The sequence below is a fragment of the Salvia hispanica genome, chromosome 6 (genome assembly GCF_023119035.1).
Source record: "Salvia hispanica cultivar TCC Black 2014 chromosome 6, UniMelb_Shisp_WGS_1.0, whole genome shotgun sequence".
In the NCBI taxonomy this organism is placed as follows: Eukaryota; Viridiplantae; Streptophyta; class Magnoliopsida; order Lamiales; family Lamiaceae; genus Salvia; species Salvia hispanica.
The window spans coordinates 37,310,104-37,327,354 of record NC_062970.1 but is presented as its reverse complement, the minus strand read 5'-3'; the positions used below and the strand labels follow the sequence as shown (position 1 = coordinate 37,327,354).

General features: G+C 42.7%; 3 protein-coding genes across 3 annotated transcripts; 1 reads left to right on the top strand and 2 right to left on the bottom strand.

Moving 5' to 3' along the window:
* The first annotated feature begins 752 nt into the window (after positions 1-752).
* On the top strand, positions 753-2,980 carry LOC125192855. Its single transcript, XM_048090522.1, has 3 exons — positions 753-1,086; positions 1,550-1,583; positions 1,833-2,980. Exons 1-3 carry the CDS (start codon positions 781-783, stop codon positions 2,945-2,947), a joined length of 1,455 nt encoding a protein of 484 aa, XP_047946479.1. The 5' UTR covers positions 753-780; the 3' UTR covers positions 2,948-2,980.
* Positions 2,981-4,114: 1,134 nt separating this feature from the next.
* LOC125195264 (cell surface glycoprotein 1-like) lies at positions 4,115-6,325 on the bottom strand. Its single transcript, XM_048093440.1, has 2 exons — positions 4,542-6,325; positions 4,115-4,130 (listed from the first exon to the last, which is right to left on the bottom strand). The coding sequence occupies exons 1-2, from the start codon at positions 6,323-6,325 to the stop codon at positions 4,115-4,117; spliced, it is 1,800 nt and encodes a 599-aa protein (XP_047949397.1).
* Positions 6,326-6,983: 658 nt separating this feature from the next.
* LOC125195263 lies at positions 6,984-7,436 on the bottom strand. The gene has a single exon (XM_048093438.1). It carries the CDS (start codon positions 7,434-7,436, stop codon positions 6,984-6,986), a length of 453 nt encoding a protein of 150 aa, XP_047949395.1.
* Positions 7,437-17,251: the final 9,815 nt, after the last annotated feature.

Genomic DNA, 17,251 nt, shown 5'->3' with positions numbered 1-17,251 from the left:
CTACATGCAGTTTAATTTGTTTTAAAGTAGATAGTAGTACTGAACTTTATATTTTATATTATTTGTAGTTTAATTCAATATGGTTGATTAATTTAAATCTCCACCGGTTGCGTTATTTTATGCTCCTATGTGGTGCAAAAGTGCACATAAATGTAATCAGTGAGACTCATTTTTCATTACATATCACCTTAACCTATATTCATCAATCGGAAATTCCAAGCTAGAACAATAAGCAAATTTCGGTTCTTCATCATCCTAACACCTAGGATAAAATTCGCCCAACCCATCATCAATACTAAGGTATATACAGAAGAAAGATTATCAGGGAAGAATATAACAACAAATTTTTCAGTTTTTCGAAATTAAGTGGATTTTGGCTTGAATTTTGTTCTAAATTTTGAGAAAACTTTTGGCCGAGCTCATCAAGTTTGGAGTCACAACTTTATCCAAGTATTGGACTAATCGAATTGGAATTTTAGCTTCTTACCGAGCTTCTTATACGAATGAATTTATAATTGATTTGACTTCGTTTTTTCATCTTTATGTTATACCTTCATACGAGTGTACACATAAATTATAGTAGTTCATCAATAGGTGATTCATCTCACAAAAAATTAGAGCATGCTTTTCTCAAATGGAAATTCAACAAGATCAAGTGGATTAAAAGTCGTTTATTCAATTAATTTTCAAAACTAATCCAAAAAAGCGATTTCATCCTTTTCTTTTTATGGAGTACCAAAAAAGGAGGGAAAATCACCGAATAAAACGAAAACATAGAAAATGACCCAAATTCCTTATGAATTGATCCGACAAGTCCAGATCCGTACCCGGTCGGCCGCGGGGCTACCAGATTACGACCCGTCGGATCCTAACCTACCTCATCTGCCGTCTCTCTCAGCCACGATAGCCTCGCCGTCGGACCGCCGCTGCCGGAACTGCAAAGCGTTGCTTCTTAGAGAATCGGAGTCCATAATCTGCTTCTACTGCGGCATTGGTCCCCATTACTACGCTGTTCCTGACCCCATCTGCTGCACCTCCACCGCGGGGTACCAGTGGCTGCTCCGCTCGCTCCACTTCGATGGATCGGTATGGTTGTTTTCGATGAATCCGATTAGTAATTTTTTTGTTTCTGTGCGAAACTTCTGCTTGAATCTCGCTGATTGATTATTGTTTGGGGGGAATTGAGTTATCTGCTTATAGAAATCGATTTAGGTTTTTAATTTGATAGCATATTCTTCTGTTGAAAGAGTAGGATTATGAGGATTTAGCTGAAGACAGTTGGATGAGTCTGGCTGATGTATTATTTTATGGGGAATTGAGTTATCTGGTTATAGAAATCGATTTAGGATTCTAATTTGATGTATTTGTCTGTCGAATAGTAGGATACTAGGATTTAGGAGGATCGAGCTGTAGAATTTGACAGGTTATTAATCCAAGAAGGTTGTGGGAAAAACAACAGCATTAGGCATTAGCTAATGTCATTTTAGAAAAATGGCGATTTTTATCTCAATAATGAAATGAAACAAGATAAATAACTTCAATCTTGCAGGAAATGGTTGATCCAATCAGTAAAGTTAACCAAGGTAAGGTTCAGGGCTTGCCTAAAGATTTAATTCTGCTGTCTGAATTCTTGAACTTTAAGATAGCGTGGCCAGCTGAAAACGTGAACGAAGATAATGGTTCCAATAAGCCTTTAAAAGAGGGGAAAAGAGCCTCGGTTTTGACTGGAGTAGCTCCCTATAGATTCTTCTTGAAATCTAAGAGTAATGGCGTCTCTGAGCAACCATCTGATCTTAAATTGACAGAGGCTGACAGTACATAAGATGTTGCAGCTCTTGCCGATCAAGATTTGTTTCAAAGTGTCCAATCATCCAAGCCGGCAGTCAGCTCTTCTGAGCACATGAACAACAGACTTTCTGGATGGGAGGCAGATTTTCAGTTCACTGATTCTGAAAATCAGCTTGGTGGGCACACGTCATCTGATCATGTTGTAGCTTCCTCAGAAGGTTCTAATATTAAATTTGAAGACCCCGTGTCCTTTCAGAGCTCCTCGAGTTTAAATGTTGATCTTGGTGCTCAACTCGATTCTGTGTTTGGACCTGGAGAAAACCTGAATGATGGGAAAGGAAACGGCAATGCTTCTGTTCCTACAGCAGCTGGTGACTGGAATTCGGATGATGCATGGAATAATCTGGGGTCGAGCATGCCCGATTTGTCTGGTGGATTTGGTGTTACTTTCAGCGCTAAGATTGACAATCAAAATGACCCTACTACACTAGGCTTCTCAGAAGATCTTTCTAGCAGTGTTGATTTTGATTTGTTCAAGGACTTCCAGACGCCAGCGAACCATGCAGATATTACTAAGAATAAGAGCATGAGCCATGAGCCTACTGCAACGGATGAGGATGTATCTGAAGACTGGAATGATTTTGCTTGCTCAACCAGCTTACAAGCTCCTCCCCAAAATACCTGGGCTGGAAGTTGTGATCATGTCTCAACTTCTGAAAATAAGTCAGCAGAGGACTTGTTCAGCTTTGACAGTAAGCTTGAAGGTGAAAACAAATCATCTGATACTGATATATTCAGCTTCGACAGTAAGCTTGAAGGTGGAAACAAATCCTCTGATACTGATATATTCAGCTGTGACAATAAGTTTGAAGGTGACAAGAAGCCCTCAGGGGGAGATTTATTCAGCTTCGACAACAAGCCCTCAGAGAGAGATTTATTCAGCTTCGAGAATAAGTTTGATGATGATAAGAAGACCCCTGAGAGAGATATATTCAGCTTTGATGGTGATTTTGGTGGAGAATTTAGCGGCTACTCCCAGCCTAATGCTCCTGCACAAGGCAATGCTATGATGTCCAAAGATCCTGCTTCAATCTGGTGCGTTTGTACTCTTGGTAGACAAGATTTGTGCTCATATTTTGCCATAGCCTGCTTTGGTTAAACTATTTAAATATGAATTTCTTCATCTTGATAACCTGTGTTTTTCTCCCCTAAATCGCAACCGTGCCATTTGAAAAATGCTAAATAGTTACACGTTGAAGGTTATCTGTCCGTTTTCATTATTATCCTTTGCACACTTGCCATCGAACTCTATGGTAGTGTCCTAGGAAAGCAAAAACCTCACCCCTAAATTGTTTTGAAACCCAAAAATAAAATTGATACCCGAATTTGGGGGAAAACAAGAGCTATGAGCAACTAAAAAGTTGAAGTTGAGTGTCCTTTCCTTTCTCAGCTAACTATGTTTGAGAAAAAACTGGTGTGGAGATATTAGCACGGTTTCATTACGCTCATATGAAAAAATCCAGTTAGCATTTTTATGCCATAATTCAGTTTTAGCAAGTTAAATAATTCAGATAGGTTTTGAGATGCTAAGAAATGGAGATATGGAGTTATTTTCACAGTGTTTTGTCCATTCTGGTAAATGGAGATATGGAGTTAAATCATTCTGTCTCCTTTATTCTCCTATTTATATTAAGTTCCTTTTGGGCCTAGACAGGGATCTATGGAAGGTTTTGGATATGGGCTCCCCCAATTAGCATTTTACTAATTAAATTGAACCCACAATTTAATACAAGCTTATATTGGAATATTACGAGCAGCCACTACAGAAGTAATATTGAACTCTTCCATCCAAATCCGAAATTACAAGTAATCCGGGTTTCCACTTTTATTATTTATTTCCCGCGCTTAAGATATAAATGTCCATTAATTAATTAATGTCTGCTATGGACTTAATTAATTAACATCTTATTAATTCCAAGAGTGGACTTAGAAACAAACATTTATTTATTATTCATAGAGTAATAAAACTCCAACTGGCCAGTTTTCCGAATAATAAAACCTTGTTCGAGCTTCTCTTGAGGACATTATCAAACGAGACTCACCTCGTGCACGTTTCAACATAATAGCAATCCTAACACCGCTAGATATTAATCACCACTACCCAATATATCAGGATTATTGGGTTGCGAAAAATCCGCACCATTTGATAAGTCAAAGTAGTGCATAATCAATACCGTATGCTCAATACTAACATATGTAGATTAAGAAATAGAATTTTATCAAGACCTAGTCTTTCAGTAGATAGCATAAAGACACGTCTTGCTTGTTAGATTCGTTCAGTGCTATACCACACCAATGTCATCTTATTTCAGTAAGGCTTAGAAATATGCGGATTGACATTGCAACCTTTCACGATAGGTAGCCAAAGCCTATCTAGGTTGTGAAATTCTTCTTTTTCTTTTGCAAAGCATTGCATAGATCTGACCGTATTACCTTAAAGTGGACGACGCCCACAACCGGTCTACTAAGCAAAAGACTTAGACTTTGTTTACTTCTTATGCATTTAAATGTTTGTAAAACATCTTATAAATGCACAAGCAAACACAATGTAATAATAATAGTGATTCTATTCGTGCGAGACTGCTCGAATAATACTGAATCGGGGTAAAAGTGGATTATAGAGTTTTACGTATACAAGCAAGATTCTATTCGAGCGAAACTTGCTCGAAACATGCTTTTCAAGTATACCAAACCTAACGGTCAGTAGTCCCAGTCTCAACGACCACTCCCTTATACTCATCTCCATCTCCTCGTTGAACAGCCTGAAAGAGATTGTGTCTGCATCGAGATCCGTAGATTGTTTGAACTTGAAGGACGTGAAGAACTCCTTCGCCAGAGCCACTGGTACCTCCGTGTTGCTGTGGTTGAGAAGCCACTCAAACCCGATGCTTTTGAAGTAGGAGATGAACTTCTTCTCCACTCCCATTTCCTCCAGGTCCGAGAGGCACAACTTCTTTCCGGATTTTGCCGACTTCCCATTCGTGGCTCGGCCATCACATGCCTTCTGCAGCTTTGGGTCCTCAAACTGGACCATGGCTTCCAACAACCTTTTGGTCACAAGGACCTCCATTGTTTCGAAAGGGCTCTCCTCCACGGCTGGTATCTTAGCCTCCTCCTCTTCAGTTGGATGGGCAAACGGCACACGGATCGCCTCCGGCTCGCTAATCACCACAGTGGTGTTCGCGGGGCGAGATTTCTTCTGTTGGGGCTTAGCAGTATGTTTCCCCTTCCTTTTCCTTTCCGCCTCGTATCTCGTCTCCATAGCCTCCGGAGAGATTTCCTTTTCGGCTGCCACAGTCTCCTGGACCAGGGGGATATCATCCTCTGCCTCCTCTGTGTCCTCCAGCCTCAGGCGCTTGGGATTGCCTGCCTCTGCCTCATCCTCTTGCTTCCTATTACGACAGGATTGCCTCCTCGTCAGCCTCTCATCGGTTGGGGTCCCTTGGTCATCGGTAGTTATATCGTCTACCACGACGATGTCAGTCTCTATCTCTTCACACACTTCTTCGGCATCTTGCCCATCGCCGTCTCTTTCCTCTTCCTTCTCAACATCCTCCTTATCAGCAATTTCTTCCTCCTCTGTCTCCTTCTCAACAACTTCCTCATCAACACTCTCGCCTTCCTTCTCAGCCTCTTTGTCATCAACTGCTTCACCTTCTTCCCCCACGCTGCCCTCACTACCCTTTCCACCATCCACAGTTTCCTCCACACCATGTTCCTCAGTCTCTTCCACATCCCCAGTTTCTTCTTGATTTACTTCCTCTGCTCCATCATTCTCCCCACCATCTATACCCTCCTCTTTTTCCCCTTCGTCCCCTGACCCAGCGGCCTCTACATCCGGTGTTTCTTCTTGCTCACCTAGACTACCCCCTCCCTCCACTCTCTCTGATTCCTCCGTATCCATCCTATCACCCTCCTCAGCATCAGTTTCTTCTATATTTACAGAGGGTTCGGCATGGGGCTCAGTTTCTGTTTGAGGAATAGTGTGTGGGGGGTTCGTCTCTTGAGTTAGGGTTTCGGGTAAAATTTGGGGGTTTTCTGGGTGTGTGGGTAAGGCTTGTGCAGTGGGTGTTTCGATTAAGGTTTGGGGTCTTGGTGGAATTGTAAGTGGGGTTAGGGCAGGAATTACCTCTTCTTGCTTCCGGCATGCCTCCGACATTTGGGCAAAGAATTTGCTCGCCTTCGGCCCCTTTCCGTACTTCCTCATGAATTCTTGTATGATTTCCTCGGGGTCCGGTTCTGCTTCGTCTGATTTCGCCTCGGCGGGATTTTCTTGTCCGCTGTTGGTCTCTGGTTGCACTTTGGTCGGTATGGGCTGCGGTGGAACTTCTGGCAGAGTGGGGTTTTCTTCTGGTGGCGGCGTGGGTGTTTTTTCGGCCGCGGGAGTCGAACTCGCCGCCTCTGTTGCTTTCTTTTTGGTTTTTTCCTTCGGCGGGTTCTTCCCGCGGGTTGTGCGTGACGCCGGATTTCTCTGCATCTTCGTCTATGGCGGTGTTTTACGGCGGTGGTTAATGGTGGTGGTTAATGGCGGTGGGTTTGATGGTTCTCGGATCTGCAGAGAGAGAAAGAAAAGTTTGGGAATTAGGAGTTATGAGAAAATAATTTTAGGTGAGGGAAGTTAATTAGTTTTTAGGGAAGTTATTTTAGGAAAAAGAAAATAAAAGGAAAATAAAAGAAATAAAAGGAAAAGAAAAGAAAATAAAATAAAAATAAGAAAAGGAATATCATGATTGGCTGCAGGCGAACGGTCGCGTCTCTGACGCAAGCAACCGTACGCCTCGCCAGCTTTTTGAATTTCAAAATTCAAACTTCCCCCTGATTTTTCTCACTTCCCTCTGACCGGGTAATCTTAAACACTTAGTAAAAAAACGAAATTTGCTGAACGTCTGGGTCAAAGAGATAAGCTTTTCAAATTTTTGCATTTCCTCAGACGCTCAGAGTTTCAAAAATCTTTTTGGGTTTTAGAAGTATATATATATATATATTGTTTGTATTTTAATAATAAAACTTATTCATGTTATTTACACCTAAATGTTTAAATATTCTTGGGAATTAACTGGTCCAGTCAGCTGATCGAAAATTTTACCCTATCTACTTGACCCAGTAATTCCCGAAGAATATTTAAACATGGCTTACTAGGAAATAGTGGAAGGTGTGTGGAGTGGAATTTCTTCCACTTCACACAACTCCGAACTATCCCTAAACACTTTCACTCTATGACCATTAACAAGGAAAAGAACAGAGTTAGCATTGACTCCCTGAATTTCCACTGCTCCATGCGGTCGAATGCCAACAATTGTGTAAGGCCTTATCCACTTGGACTTCAGCTTTCCAGGCATGAGTTTGAGCTTTGACTGAAAAAGGAGTACTTTCTGCCCGACCTGCAGCTCCTTGACCCGAAGGTTTTTGTCGTGCCAGAGTTTGATCCTCTCCTTATACCACATGGCTGAATCATATGACTCCAGCCTCAATTCCTCTAGCTCCTGCAGTTGCAGCTTCCTCTCTTCCTCACATGCATGAGCCTTTATATTCATTTCCCCGACTGCCCAATACGCTTTGTGCTCTATCTCCACGGGCAGGTGACACATTTTTCCAAATACCAGTCTGTAGGGTGACTGTAATATCCCGGATTTTAGAACCCTAATTTTAGAGCCCTAGAATTAATTGTTGATGACGTGGAATCGAGAATGCATTTATTTCATGAGTTGATATGGTCGAATTGAGTTTAGGGTTTGTGTTGAAAGTTTGAAAAGTCAAACTATGTGATTTAAATGATGTGGCATGTGATTTATTTATTTGGTGAGATTATGTGGCAATTATTTGTTTAAGGGTGAGTGAGGATATTAGAGAAAATTTCCATAAATACTTGTCACCCTAATTCTTGTAATTTTCGAACCCTAGACCCCTTGGAGAAAGAATTTCTATTTTTCCGGAATTTATTTAATCCTTGGGATATTTATCCAAATTAAATTCCAAGAGCCAATTATTTCCTTATTTTGAAGATGGAAAAATCGAGCCCCTTGTCTAATAGTGATTTTCGAAAATCACTATGTGGAAAGGAAATATTATTTTGCTTATTTAATTGATTCCTTACTTGATTTCCTTCCATACCTAGAATTTAAATATTCTACCAAATCTTTCCATACTTCAAGAGATCTTGCCTTACTTTATTTTAGTCAATATTCAAAAATCCATGCCTTATTTAAAAGGCATAGAAATCGCCCCTACCTTGCTTCATGGAGGATTTTTCTTATTTTTATTTTGCTCCATGATATTTTATTCTATATGGAAAAATACCAAAACAAAGTCTTGGCTATTTTGAGAGCCTAGTTTTCGAAAATTGCCATGCTTGATACCTAGTCTATTTTTGTTAATTCTTCTTCCCTACTTCACAATATTATTTTAATTGTGGAGAATGAGATCTTACCAAATATTCTATTCTAATTACCTAAAGATCTTGTTGAGCACTATAAATAAGAGAAACATCAACCCTAGCCCCCATAATTTTCGGCCCCCACCCTCCCACACACTCTCTCAATTTTTCTTCTACTTTACTCCATTAATCCTTCATCCTTTGAGAAAGAATTGAAGTTTAATCCAAGAACTTTGAAGAATCAAGGCTAATACTTGTTTTCTACCGATCGTTTTTCTCAAAAAGGTATTTTTGTTTAAGAGTTATGTTTGTTCTTCTTCTACTTCTTCTTTTTCTTCTTCTAACCGATTAATCGGTCTTCTTGAACCCTCATGCATCTTGGTTGAGTGAAAGAGGGATAAAAAGGGATGTGGGAACATGTGTATGTGTGTGTGCCGTGAGTGTGTGTGGCGTGTGTGTGTGTGTGTTGTTGTGTGGTGTAGTGTGTGTTTGATAGTTAAATAATCTTGTGTGATAAACATGATCTTGGTTAATTAGTAATGATAAGATAAATCGTTGGGAAGAGGGAAAAGTGATGAGACATGCATGAGTAAGAGTAGTATCGAACCTAATTTGTGATATGTGCCTATGTGATTAAAAGGTGAAACTTTGGTTGCGAAGCCGGATAACGGAAAAGCGAAACTACTTGAAAACTAAGCAATCGAGGTGGGCTTTACTCTTAAAACTCTCTTTTATTTTGTCAAAATGTTGTTCGGTGTTATAAGGGTGGTTTAACTGTTATGCCATGCCTATGTTTGTTTAAATGTGATTGTTGGATATGCTTATACGAATTCGGGTCTGAGTATGGGCCGCAAGTAGGGCTGACAATTTTTGACACGACACGATAACACGACACGAACCGGCACGAAATTAATGGGTTTGGGTTAGAGCTTATCGTGTTCGTGTCCTTATCGGGTCGACCCATTAAGGACACGAAAATTTCGTGTCGTGTTCGTGTCGGGTTCGTGTTATCCGTTAACAATGCGTGTTCGTGTCGTGTTCGTGTCGTGTTCGTGTTATCCGTTAACACATAATATTTTAATATTATTATTCTTATTAACACATAATATTTTAATATTATTATTCTTATTATTTTCATTTTTTAATACTTATTTTTGTGTCATTAATGGGTTCGTGTCGTGTTCGTGTCGTGTTGACCCGAAACCGGTTCGTGTCGTGTTCGTGTCTGAGGGTAGCGGGTCGTGTTCGTGTTCGTGTTTGAGGTTTTCTTAACGGGTCGTGTTCGTGTTTGTTGTTATCGTGTTCGTGTCGTTATCGTGTCGACACGATAACGACCCGACACGCACGATTTGCCACCCCTAGCCGCAAGCCCTACCAGGCTGTGTACACAATGGGATCGAGAGCCGTCCTTGCTAGTCGGCCGGTCTCGTGGGCGAAAAGTGTGGCCACACTTTCGTCGCACCATGGAATGATTGTTAATTTGATGAGAAAATGGGAGGTTATTTTGACTGGCCAGTCTATGAAAATATATTTTGTGATACTCGTGATATTCTTTTTAACTGCTTAAAACTCGAGTTCACTTGGTAAGGGTGGCATAACTTATAAAATGTTTTGGCAACGAGCTCACTGAGTATTTCAAAATACTCAGCCCTGCATGTGTTTTCCTTATGTGCAGGTTGAATGATGACGAGCGGTGGCGGGTGTTGAGCAGCTTAATTAATTAATATGGATGTGTTGAACTCTAAGTGTTGTTGTGTCACCATACATAGCTATGCTTTTCTCTTGGTCGTTTTCTGCTGAATTTTTGATACACATATGAATTTGTTTTGGAGTTTTGGCATCTTGCCTTCGGTTTGAGACCTTAGCCTTTTCTCGTGATTTTGTCTAAAATACTATGTCGTACTCTTAAGGTTTTGCCCCTCATTTATGATATCTATCTTCCTTTGAACTTTTAGGTTAAGTTGTTGCATTAAATACTCTGATATTTCTTCCAATTCTTTTGGCCAGTACTATTTAAATGAAACCCTAGTCTGTGTTTACTTCTTTGTCGGGTAGCAGCCGCCGCATTTATTGTACCCTAGGAGGGCGGGCTGTTACAGTGACATTCCTATTGGTGTTTTGTAAGCGGTTCTATAGGCCCAGAGGGAATCACCCAGACGCTTGCTCCAGTCCTTCCTTGATGTATTCACTGTCTTCTCTAGGATGCCCTTGATCTCTCGGTTTGAGATTTCAGCCTGCCCATTTGACTGGGGATGATACGGAGTAGATAACCGATGGTGGACTCCGTATTTTCTCATTAGTGCTTCAATCGTCCTATTACAGATGTGAGTCCCTTGGTCTGAGATGATCGCTCGGGGCACGCCATATCGGTTGAATATATTGGCCTTTAGGAACTTTGAAACTTCCTTCGCGTCGCTTGAACTTGTAGCCTTGGCCTCTATCCATTTAGACACGTAATCCACAACAACCAATATATACGTATTTCCATATGAGGATGGAAATGGGCCCATGAAGTCCATGCCCCAAACATCAAAGATCTCGCAGACTATTATCGGAGTCTGTGGCATCTCATCTCTCATAGAAATCCCTCCGGTCAGTTGGCACCTATTGCAATTCTGGCAGAACTCATAAGCATCCCTATTCAGCGAAGGCCAGTAGAACCCGCTATCCAGAACTTTCCTTGCCGTTTTCCTTGGGCCGAAATGGCCACCACACGCTAGTGCATGGCAATGGTTTAGCACGTCTCTTTGCTCCCACTCTGGAATACACCTTCTTATCACTTGATCTGAACCCATCTTCCAGAGGTATGGGTCATCCCAAAAGTAGTACTTGGATTCACTTTTAATTTTCATCCTCTGGGCCCTAGTGATTTCTTGTGCGGCAGGTAGTTCTCCAGTAACTAAATAATTTGCCAGGTCCGCGAACCAAGGCTCGTCATTCGGCTTGCCTTTCCGTTTCTCTGACTCCTCGGGCCCAGTTAATGCTAACACTGCTACCCATCTGATCGGTCTAGCGGATCCCCCTAAGTAATACAAGTGCTCTTCTGGAAAAGCATCGGGTACGGCTTCCTCATCTTCTCCTTGGGTAATCCTGCTTAAATGGTCAGCCACTCTATTCTCGGTCCCTCTCTTATCTCTGACTTCCCAGTCGAACTCTTGCAATAGCAACACCCATCTGATTAGCCTTGGCTTGGATTCCTTCTTGGCTAGGAGATATTTAATGGCTGCATGGTCAGTGAACACTATTGCCCTCGACCCCAGTAGATATGGTCGGAATTTTTCAAATGAGTACACCACAGCCAGCATCTCCTTCTCGGTGGTGTCATAGTTCTTCTGGGCCTGGTTGAGCGTCTTCGAGGCATAAAATATGACATAACTTTTTCCTTCGATCCTCTGGCCCAACACTGCTCCTATTGCAAAGTCACTTGCGTCGCACATTACCTCGAAGGGGTAATCCCAGTTGGGCGAGCGGATTATCGGAGCTGTGACCAGACGATCCTTGAGTAGCTGGAAGGCTTTTTTACACTTATCATCAAACTCAAACTCCACATCATTCTGGAGAAGTCTTGTCAGGGGCTGGGCGATTTTTGCGAAGTCCTTAATGAACCTTCGGTAGAACCCTGCATGCCCCAAGAATCCTCGAATTTCCTTCTGATTCGTTGGGTGTGGAAGCTTAGAGATTACCTCCACCTTTGCTTGATCTACCTCGATGCCCCTCTCAGATACAACATGTCCCAGTACTATCCCTTCCTTGACCATAAAGTGGCATTTCTCATAGTTCAGCACCAGGTTCTTCTTCCTGCATCTCTCCAAAACAATATCCAGGTGCCCCAGGCAAGTCTCGAAAGAATCTCCATATACGGTGAAATCATCCATAAAAATTTCTATGCAGTCCTCCAGTAGATCCGAGAAAATGCTCATCATGCATCGCTGAAATGTCCCAGGTGCGTTGCACAGACCAAAAGGCATTCTCCGGTAGGCGTATGTTCCAAAGGGGCAGGTAAATGTGGTCTTCTCCTGATCCTCCGGATTGACATAGATTTGGAAGTATCCACTGTAGCCATCTAGAAAGCAGAAGTATTGCTTTCCCGCCAACCTTTCCAGCATTTGGTCGATGAAGGGTAGCGGGAAATGATCCTTGCGTGTGGCCGCATTGAGTTTCCGGTAGTCTATGCACATTCTCCACCCCGTGACTAACCTTGTGGGCACAAGCTCGTTGCGGTCATTCTTGACTACTTGTATTCCTGATTTCTTCGGCACCATGTGGACAGGACTCACCCACTCACTATCGGGAATGGAGTATATGATTCCCAGGGCCAGCAGCTTCAATACTTCCTTTAAGACTTCCTCTCTCATGTTGGGGTTGAGTTTCCTCTGGAGATCCCGGTGTGCCTTGGCTCCTTCTTCCAAACGGATGTGGTGCATACATAGATCGGGGCTGATCCCCACTAGGTCAGATAGAGTCCACCCTATTGCTTTCTGGTTCCTCCCCAGCACTTCCAATAGCTTGACTTCCTGCTCCTGGGTCAGAAGGCTGTTGATTATGACAGGCAGAGATTCGCCTTCGCCTAAGTAGGCATACTTCAGACCCGGAGGAAGGTTCTTCAACTCTTTCTTTGGAGGGGGTACTTCAGGTGGCAACGGATTCTTCTCCATTCCTTTCTTGACCAGCTCGTCCAACTCTGGCAACTTTTCCACACTGGCCAGTTGGACTGATCCCTTGGACCCAGGGGATCCTGCCTCGCCACAGAAGTCCATTATTGCCTTTGTGATTTCTTCATCAGATAGCCCTTGCTTAATAACTGCTTCACACCATCCTGCAACTTCTTTCCTCATAGATTCAGTCATCTCCGAGGTATCAGCCTGTTCCTGCAATAGTTCGGTCTCAAGAAACTCCTGGACCAGGGGGTTAATGACATCAACAAAATGGAGGTTTTCCACGTCAAGTGGTTTCCTCATAGCTTCATCAATGCTAAAAGTGAATTTCTCCCCATTGTAATCTAAACAGATGGTGCCATCAAAAACATCAATTATAGTCTTAGCGGTCCTCAAAAATGGTCTTCCTAAAAGAACGCCACTAGACTCAGCAGTTTCGTTTTCACTCATCTTTATCACATGGAAATCAGCAGGGTATAGAAAATCATGAACTTTTACTATCACATTTTCTAACACTCCTTCAGGGCTAATGCATGATCTATCAGCTAACTGGATCACCACTTTCGTATCAGTCATTCTTGCTCCTACCAGTTTTTTATATATGGAAAGCGGTAACACATTAATAGACGCACCTAGATCACACATAGCATGCTCGACTCTGACACCTCCTATAGTGATAGGTAAGGTAAACATACCTGGGTCAGTTTGCTTCGACGGCATTATCCTCTTTTGAATTACTGCAGATACATTCTCCCCGATCACGATCTTTCCATCGGATTTTGCCTTGCCCGCAATGAACTCCTTAATGAATTTGCTGAACGGGGGCAGCTTCATAGCCTCCAGGAACGGGAGATTGATCTCCAGCTTTCCAAAGATCTCCATGAAATCCACGGGGTTGTCCTTTTTCTTCTTGGCATCCCCTCGGTAGGGAAAAGGTTTAATCCTCTTTGTTGCGTTGGTCGGATCTTCCTTAGAGGGCTCTTCCGCCTCTCCTTTCTCTTTTTCAGTTTCTACCTCAGGCTCCGGGTCTAAGAAAAATGGGTCAGCCATCCGAGGTAACGATCCTCCCAAGTCACCGGCTTGGATATCATCCTCTGCCCTAACTTCTTCTTTTTGCTGGACCGGGTGGATAACATCTTCGCTCATCGGCACTGGCATTTCATCATTTACCTTCAGCTTGGGTCCTTCATATGCTTTCCCGGATCTCAGGGTAACTTGGCTGATATTTGCCCTTTCTGGTGGCTTTACTGAGGCTGGAATCCTCCCTTCATTTCCTCGCATGTCGCTCAGGGACGTTGCGATCTGAGATAATTGCTTCGACATCAGATCCATCGCGGCCTTGTGTTCCTGCTGAGCATCCTGGAGCTTGTGGACCACGTCATTATTTGCCAGCAAGTTGTTTTGCATGTGCTGTTGAGAACTCACTAGGTCATGGACCATATCATCCAGATTCCTCTGGGTCCTGGAGTTCGGTTGACTGCCACTTGGCCCTTGACCATGATTTGGTCCACCCCCTTGATGCGGGCGAAAGTTTCCTTGACCTCCTTGGTTATTGTTGTATTGATTCCCTGGTCCCTGATAGTTGTTGTTCCTCTGGTGTGGGGGTACATATGAGCTTCCCTGGTTATTTTGATTCCTATTGTTCCAGCTGGGTTGATTTCCTTGACCTCCCTGACTCCAATTACCTTGTGCTCCTTGATTCCAGTTGCCCTGTCCCTCTTGATTCCTTCCGGGCCAGTTGGATTGGTTCCCTTGGTTTCCTTCTGAGTTAGTAATCTGGAGTGGAGGGTTTTGATTCCCATCGGACCACCTGAAGCATGGATTGTCCCTCCATGGAGCGTCTTTGATTCTCCACTGGTTCCAATTGCTGCCTTGATTATTTTGGTTCCAATTTCCTACAGCATTTATATGGGCTGGACAATCCATCCCTCCTTGAGATCCGCAATAATTGTAACCATCCTCTGGACCCAGTGCTTGTTTTTCTTTTTCTGTTGGACCCGGTGAGTCGTTCTTCCCCAGGGCGGTTAGAATAGTCTTCTCCAGCTGCTCCATTCTAACATCCATCCTTGCATCCACTCGGGCATCCATCCTTTCTTCATTTTGCACTGTTGACTGCATCCGCACTTCCTCTCCTTAGGATGGTACGAGGTGAATCGTATGCCTTTTTTGCATCAATTAATCTTCCCAGTATCTCTCGGGCCTCGCTCACCTTCCTCTTGGTGAAATTTCCTCCACTAGCGGTATTCATCAGATCTTTGGACTCAGGTTTTGCCCCTTCATAGAATAGATAGTAGGTTTCGGCTTCCATCATCCTGTGGTTTGGGCAAGCATCGAGCAGCCCCTTAAATCTGGACCAGTATTGGCTCAACGATTCATCATATTCTTGCTTGCATTCCTGGATCTCCTTCTTAAGAGCATTAGTTTTGTTAGAAGGGAAGAAGTAATCCAGGAATTCCAACTTGAAATCCTTCCACGTATGGATCGAATCGGGTGGCAACCTTAGTAACCACATGTTAGCCTCCCCCTTTAGCGCAAACGGGATCGCGCATAGTCGGTAATCCTCCTCTGTTGCATTGTTGGGCCTCTTCTGAATACTGCAAAGCTTACTGAACTCATTGAGGAATTCATATGGACATTCATTCCTCCGACCCGAGAAATTGGGTAGAATACCCAGCACATTAGATTTGATGTCGATCGCCCTCTGGCGCTGGTTAGAGACGATAGCCTGGGCGGGCTCGCCATCTAGATGGGCAGTGAGCCAGCCGATCTCCGGCTCGTCGTCGCCTGCGTTGGCCATTCCTTCAACGCTTTCCTCCTCTGTTTCTGAGGTTGACTTTGGTTCCTTCTTTACTGACGAAGTTGACTCCTCGTCGCTCTCCGAACTCAGGTGAACTGGATCCCCTGTTGTAAGCCCCGATCTGGTGGTAACTGGGAATATCGCTTCCTTGACCCGCCAACTAGTCTGGGCGCTTCTCCAACCAGGTGAGTTGTTCCAGTGTCCGAACCGGTAGCTCCTGTTCATAAACTGAAAAAAGAAACAAAAGAAAACATAGTAAATAAACTATTTACACCAAAACATTCGCAAACACACAAATAACACCATGCTATCCCCGGCAACAACGCCATCTTGACAGGCTCTAGAAGTGCAGTGCAGGTTTGTGCTATATGTGATATCACTCGATCTAACAGGTCCAGAGGATTCGACTAGACTTCAGAGGCTAGAAGATCGTGAAACTATCAGAAAGGGGTCGTTGGATGCACTCTATTCCGTCAAAAACCTCAACCCACTATACTACAACTTAGCACAGGGAAGTAAAGGATCAATCCCACGAAGAAGAAGGTGTTACGAAACTGCATTTGAGGATGTTTTGGAAAAGGGGGTTGGCTGCTGCCACGCAATTTTTGTGGGTCGAGAACTTAAAACTACTTGGTCTAAGAGATAGAAAAATTTAACTCTACCTACTGGGTCTAAGAACTGGGAACGTACGGAACATACTTGACTTAGAAAAACTGCGATATTTTAAAGTTCTAAGACAAGCTGGAGTAAACTTAACTAGAAAGACTTTCCTAATTTGGACAGACAAGCATAAAGCGAAAAGCAAGACAAGTTTCCTTAAACTACTAGGGTCTGGGAAAGCATGCAAAAAAGTAAAAGAGACAAAGCAGATCGTACTGACAGGGTCTCGGAGGATATGCGAGAAAAAGTAAAGTACATGCAGAAAAGTACTGACATAAAGCAGATCTAGTTCTAACTACCAACAACTTCATCTTCTTCGGGAATCAAACGAGAATAGCAGATAAAACAGAGTTTTAAACACTATGAAAATAGAGCAAACTTTAGATCTAGACTTAAAACGAGAAATTAAAGCCTAAACGAACAGATCTACGCTATTGGACCTAAAGGAAGCAGAAACAGAAAGTAAACAGCCCTGATCATGCACAACGTAAACATCAAACACCAAATACGCGAAACTCCAACTCAAAAACACCAAGATTCAACAAATCCAAACATCTCCGTACGAAAATCCCCAACCTCCGTCAACAAACCAACGTATTTCAACTCCAAACATCCAATAACAAACACGAATGAAAGCTAAAAGCAAGAGATAAACATAAACTCAGCGATTTCCAACCAAAAGCAAACATAAACTTCCATAATAACTCGAAATAAGTCTGAATCCAGTAGATCAAAGTCAGAAGCTAAAGTTGCGAAACTTAAAAACCACAAAGTACTAAACGAAAGCAAATAAGATTGTTTCTTCGCCTTCACAAGGTGGTGTTACACAGCAAAATAACGATGATGATGAGAACCACGGTGGCCAGAATCTTCCATATCCAAGTGCGCAGCAGAAGAAATGAAAATTTGAAGTGTGGA

Bases quoted from the DNA above. Each gene is read 5' to 3' on its own strand.
- LOC125192855 (XM_048090522.1), top strand. From the start codon at position 781: ATGACCCAAATTCCTTATGAATTGATCCGACAAGTCCAGATCCGTACC. The intron at 1,087-1,549 runs GTATGGTTGTTT...TCAATCTTGCAG, and splicing joins CGCTCCACTTCGATGGATCG to GAAATGGTTGATCCAATCAG. The intron at 1,584-1,832 runs GTAAGGTTCAGG...AAGATGTTGCAG, and splicing joins AATCAGTAAAGTTAACCAAG to CTCTTGCCGATCAAGATTTG.
- LOC125195264 (XM_048093440.1), bottom strand. From the start codon at position 6,325: ATGCAGAGAAATCCGGCGTCACGCACAACCCGCGGGAAGAACCCGCCG.
- LOC125195263 (XM_048093438.1), bottom strand. From the start codon at position 7,436: ATGTGTCACCTGCCCGTGGAGATAGAGCACAAAGCGTATTGGGCAGTC.